Raw genomic sequence first — 6,449 nt, forward strand, 5'->3', positions numbered from 1 at the left:
ATATCTATCTACCTATATATATCTATCTACCTATATATATCTATCTACCTATATATATCTATCTACCTATATATATCTATCTACCTATATATATCTATCTACCTATATATATCTACCTATATCTATATCTACCTATCTGTCTGTCTATATCTATCTATCTATCTATCTATCACACGCACACACACACACATATAATCAATTTAATGTTCTCTATCTTGTCTACATTATTTGAAATATTCTTCTTCAGATTCTCATACTTCTGACATGACACTTTTTCAATTAGTGAATACACTCTTAAAAGTAGAATTACAGGCAACTGAAAAAAAGTGAGTACTGCTTCTTTTGATGTGAAATAATTACACACAAATCTCGTGTTCACATAAATGCTGTGATAGTTGAGTATATTTCCAGACAAAGAATCTTGTTTCAGATCCAAGTTGTACCAAGGCAAACATACTTTGCTTCTTCTAGACTTTGTAATGTAATTTCCAATAAATATACCGTGATGGTAACTGCTGTAGATATATTTCCAAGGATTAATCAGAGGAGAGAGATTCTATTTTTAGTTATAGTTACTCCTTTATTTTCTCAAGAAGGTCGAGAACGTCACAACATTAATTTCTTCAGCACATAAAGGAATATTGCCAATAACAAATAATTTGGAGAGGAAAATACCAAATATTAGCTATTTTGAATTTATATCATTTGAATGTGAAATTGATTTTTAAAATTTTATGGTAAGTTTATCTTGTTGAAAACTAGTGTCAGTATCTTCCTCAACCACTAATCGCAGGGGTTGTCTGCAACTACAGGGACTAAACAGTTTGGTTGAAAACAGTTTATTGAAGATACACTGTGATATCTCACTAAAGTTCTAGAATTTACTGGATATTGTAGCTATATATTATCTGAATCCTTTTTGACATTGAATAATCATTTTTAGCTACTACTGAGCTGTCATAACTGATTTGTTAACTAACAATATGAATATTTTCAGAAATAACTCCAACATATTTAATATTAAATTCTTTTAAGATAAATGACTTGACAGAATATGCCCTAGATACACAAAGCTATATTTCGAATTTTTTATTTTTTTAAATACAAGGTCTTTTTTGTCAATAACATATGCTTTCTTTTCAGGTTTCTAAAACAGATTAAAGACATTAAACATAGGCATTATCTGCAAAAAATGAACGGAAGCATTAGAAATGTACATTATATGCACTATCAAGACACACAAGATAGTTTCAACAAAAGCTCTGAAAATGAAAAACAAAGACAAATTAAACATCTTACAGAAGAAATTATGGTAAATTTTGATATTTCTAAAAGTTTTAAGATGCTACCCTGTAAAGACTGATGTATAGTGCCTTTTTAAATTGCAGAATAAAGACATTGTTCTCTGGATAATTTATACAAATTTTGTTGGATATATGCCAAGGCAGTTTAAATTTTTATGATTCATGCAACAAAGAAGAATAGTGTGAGATCAGTGGTTTTTAACTTGGGCAATAATGCCACCTTTGGGACAGTGTAAGCTCACAAACACAAATGCTGAGGGGTTTTGTGAGAATGTTAAAAGGGATTGTAGTCTTAATATTTTATTTCAAAGAAAAATAAAGTACAATTGTTTTAAAGACCTTTTCAAAAAAATCTCAGAATTAAGAGGGGGTCAGATATTATCTGTGAGCAGAAGGCATAATTAATGATGCACCAAGATCCAATATTTCGCAATATAAATTCTCATTTTGCATCTTCATAACATAGGAGACACTAATGCACACAAATATTTAAAAAGAACAACATGCTGGATGGGATACTATAAATAAAATATGGGTGATATACCAATGTATAACCTTAACTTCTGTTTAATTTAATGTGCTTTTTTTTTCTTCTTTCTCTCTTTCAAAACCTGGGAGGTATCATTTGTAAAACACCATTCTCTGAAAAGGAATGATGAGCTACTATAGGTTGAGAACCACCAGAGTAAGAATAGGATTAACTGGTACAGATTTGCTGTAAATTTACATAATATAGTATTGTTTCAGTGAAACCACTTATGGTTTGATAGATGATAGGTATACAATGGTCAGTTATAGATATATATAGTGTTGTCTAGTACGTCTTCAACTGTGATGATATCTGAAGTTAGAATGTAGTTAGTATGTTAATGTGGGGAAACTGAAATTTTTCAAAACAAACTTATTCAATGACTCTCAAATAGATAATCTGGTTCATTGACTTCCTCTACATTGAATTACAGCCCCTCTTACAATCTAGAGGTGCACATCAAACCTGGGTGTTGATTGTGTGGATGGAGTATTATCATTTGATTTATATTTCAACTTTGAGAATTGTGGGAGGAAGGGTTTTTTTGTTTTTTTTTTTAAATAAAAAGAAATTTAGTTTGAGAAAGAGGAACTAATCTGAGAGCCTTTTGAAGGCCCTTCCAGTAGGAAAGAGCTGATCTGGAAGCCCCTTGAAGACCCTTCCAGAGTAGTTAAGTTAAGAAAATTGATGTTCAGTTTGAATTTCTGTAGTGATATCAATAGAAAAAAATTTGAGTAAGGAAGGAATTCCAGAGGTATGCAATTCGAGAAATAGGTTTGAACAAAGTATTTGGGGCTCAAAAATACAGAAGAAAAGCAAATGAACTGGATTACACAACTTTCTGAACCATTGTACAGTATTAATGACAGAAAAGAGTAAAGGTGGTTATAGTTCATTAATGCAAATAGTCGTAGTGTATTGATGAGTGAAGATTTGATTAGTCGCTCTCCCTTTGGCTATAGTCAACAATGTACATGCAGCAGTGATGTCATCCATATATAGGAGCAATACTATAATGCAAGGCCTTGTATAAGCTTAGCAGTTGGTCAGGCTTAGTGCTTGACTATAACAACAAAACGGTTTTGGAGGTGCAGATTTAGAAATGTAATTTGTGAGATCAATGTCATGATAGGATTCAGGTTACTCTGTTGAATATGTTTATTTATATTGTTTTGAATTAATCATACATTATCTTATAGCTTTGACATTCCAATAATGTGATTTAGTTTTAGATGAAATTGTAGGATTGAGGTGAGAAGCTGGATCTAGCCAGTTTCAATATAAAATAGGTTATTTTGGCCAGACATGGCTGGTTTGAATGCTAAAGAGTTAAAGGAATATTTGATTTTGCTAACATGATGAATATTTTTGTATTTTGGGGCTTGTTGTATGTGTTGATGCATAGAAATAAAAACAAACAAGATCCATTAATTTAAAACTACAAGGTTTATTTCAATTATTTATTCCATTATAATTTGAAAATATTGTAAACGGAATGATCAAAGTATTGTTTATTTTAGAAATAAACATTTCTTGCATTGAACCACTTAGTAATTTTAACAACCAGGTTGATGCATGATGCAGCACAAGCAGGCAACTTGCCTTTATAGATTGATGACGGTGAGATGTGATAAAATGAAGTGTGTCCCTAGTGCACTTCAAGAAAATAGGTTTTGATCAAGTGCCTTAAGGATTTTTACAGATATGACTTGTTTCATTTTTAAATCATTTTAATGGAAAATTATGGATAACAATAATAGATGAAGTAATTTAACAGGGTGGTCTTAAATCAGTTATTATAGACTAAAAGGATTTGGAAGCATTGAGAATATAGATTTTACACAATATTGATATTAGAAATAATGGGAAGAATTACAGGGAGGGTGACAAAAAATACAAAATTTTCAACCATTCTAAGCATTTCTATACCGACAACAAAATACTGACGGATCCAAATCTGGTTAAAATACCATTCACTTAAATATATTTTATCATTACAATTTTTTAAAAATTTTAGTGTTATTACAAACATTAAAGAATTAAGACATCTTCTGAATAAGAATTTTAGAGAGATAATGTCATATCAGCTCACTGTTCTAAACTTTTCAAATCTCTCTTGCCATGATTAACAGGCTATGAAGATGATGTACTGTCTGTTCTAATACAAGAAACTTAAACACTGTTTGATAAAATGGAAGTCCTATGTTTTAATATCAGGATATTATATGGATAAACAGTGTAAACTATTTTTCATAAATATAAATTATATCACAGCCTTGATTGGTATAAACATAAATTATCTTTGCTATTTTTTAACTTTATTGGTTTGTAAAAAAAAAAAAAAAAAAAAAACTCAATCCAATTTAAATAATTCATACCAGTGGAATTAATTTTCATACAAGTTATTATTTTGATTCCAGATTCATAAACATTTTTGCTTCTGGGTTTTATTTATAGAATCTGGAAGATGTAATTGAAACTAAAAATTCTAAACTGATGCAAATAGTAAGGGAGAAAAGCCAACTTGAAGATGATTTAAAAATGGCACATCAGAAGATTTATCAATTAGAGAAAATAAACAAATTATCAAAGTAAGTACTTATTGTTCATACTGTTCTTAGAGATCATTATTATTGACAGATATATATAATGCTGTTTAATTTTGATGTAAGAAGTGAATAGCCACAAGATTCACATTGAGACATGGCTTTAAGTTTTATATATTTTTGTGACTCATACAAGCTGAAATATACTCAAGATGTAGAATGAGAGATTGGTTGTGGCTCAATGAAGTTCAGATGTGACAATTTTGCCAAAGATTTGATTCAAGGATTACGTTGAAATTTGATTATCACTGTTTTGTATCACAACACTGAATTTCTTTCAAGAAATTTTTTTTTTACTTTCATATAGAAAGATATGATCTGCTAATGTTAAGGACTAAATTGAAGTTGAGTTTTTATGTAATTGCTCAGCCTGCTAAAAAGAATAGCAAAATCTTGCTCTATTTATTTTTTAAAAAAAAAACTATATTAAATAACGTAATTCTAGACATGCTGTGTCTGAAAAATGAGATGGTCACAGCTGGAATGCTTTTTGATCTTAGACCAGCTCAGTTAGGACTGGTCTGGTGCTAAACAACAACTACTAACTGAAATGGGACTGTTGTGTATTATTTGTATTTTAAATCCCAATTAATGAACAAATGTCATTGGTTACAGGTTCCCAATGCACCAATCACTAGTTTTCTGTAATGAGTGATAAGGGAAAATGTGTAACTTGGGTAGACTTTGCTCAAAAAATAATCAGTTAATTGATATTTACATCTATTGCCAATATAAGGACACACACATACATACTTACATACATACATACATACTTACATACATACATACTTACATACATACATACATACATACATACATACATACATACTTACATACATACATACATACATACTTACATACATACAATAGTGGGCTTCTGCAAGTTATCATCTACCAAATTCCACTTACAAGGTTTCAGTTAAACCAAGGCTATCATAAAAAACTTTTGCCCAAGGTGCTGCTCAGTGGACTTGAATGAAGACCTACATGGTTGCAAAGTGAATTTCTTAACCACACAGTCTTGCACAGTCATTCTTGCTAACTTCTTTTGTTTTATTCTTACAGGATGAGTGTCAGTCAACAAATGTATAAACAAAACAAATTCCAAAAGGAAACTGTGTTATGGAAGGGAAACTGCTATTGATGAAATAAATGGTAGGAATAAATTGTTTTACTGGCAATCTCTTTGAGATAGAGAAGGTGAGTTATGAGGTAATACATAACAATTTGACACAAGTCTAACATCATAATATATGTTCTCAACTGGAACCAAACAAAAACAATGCCGTTTGTGGGTATATATAACATGGGGTAATATGTATAAACATATATATAGAGAGGGTTTTGTTACTTTGGAAAACAACATTTAACAAGAGATAAAACACCGGGTAGTTTTTCAAAATTATAACTATTTTTTAGTTATATAAGAATGAGTTAATTTTTTGATATTACTGCACAATGTTCTAATTTAAAATTTCTATTCCCTCCTGTCCATCTTGAGCCATGAAATCATTTGAATTTTGTTTTTTATGAAATTTAAAGACTCATTTGTATACATATATTTATGAAGTATATTTATATATACTTTTTATATTTTTTATGTATTGCATTTTTGTATCTTTTTTTCTTTTTTTTTCTTAAAACAAAAACTGAAGATTTATAACAGAAATACAATACTTGAAACTGAAAGTGAGAAAAAAAAAAAGAATTGGCAGCCCCAGAAGAATTATCATGAACACCTTTTTTCAAATGTTTCCAGTGGGATTCTTTTTTAAGACTCTTTAAATATTTTCTTCATTAGACAAAGAAGATATTAAAATTAACTGAAGATTTATGTTACATGATTTCATGTAAATTGCCCCAAGATTTAAAACAAAAAAAAAATTCATACTTTGCAGTTCTTTCATCTAAGACTCTTCCTCATTGTTCACACCTTTCATTTTTTAAATAAAATAGCGTAAACTTTATTGTGAAGACCTGAAATAAAATAGAAACAAGTCAGAATAAAAT

At 29.6% G+C, this 6,449-nt stretch overlaps 1 protein-coding gene across 3 annotated transcripts in view; it reads left to right on the forward strand.

Annotated features, from left to right (window-relative positions):
• The window catches only part of LOC106882196 (uncharacterized), a 30,553-nt gene extending 24,119 nt beyond the window's left edge, over positions 1 to 6,434 (forward strand). For 2 of the 3 annotated variants that reach the window (XR_001410962.2, XR_008264767.1), the window contains 5 exons: positions 248 to 326; positions 1,144 to 1,312; positions 4,291 to 4,424; positions 5,505 to 5,639; positions 6,095 to 6,434. Coding sequence is in view for 1 of the 3 variants with exons in the window: in XM_052970188.1 (XP_052826148.1) it covers positions 248 to 326; positions 1,144 to 1,312; positions 4,291 to 4,424; positions 5,505 to 5,583 (461 nt within the window). In the remaining 2 variants the exon portion in view is untranslated. Of the gene's footprint in view, positions 1 to 247; positions 327 to 1,143; positions 1,313 to 4,290; positions 4,425 to 5,504; positions 5,929 to 6,094 lie in introns of those variants that run through there. The other variant, XM_052970188.1, reaches the window with a different exon arrangement.
• The last annotated feature ends 15 nt before the right edge of the window (positions 6,435 to 6,449 follow it).

Source organism: Octopus bimaculoides, chromosome 1, assembly GCF_001194135.2.
Source record: "Octopus bimaculoides isolate UCB-OBI-ISO-001 chromosome 1, ASM119413v2, whole genome shotgun sequence".
NCBI classification, from domain to species: Eukaryota; Metazoa; Mollusca; class Cephalopoda; order Octopoda; family Octopodidae; genus Octopus; species Octopus bimaculoides.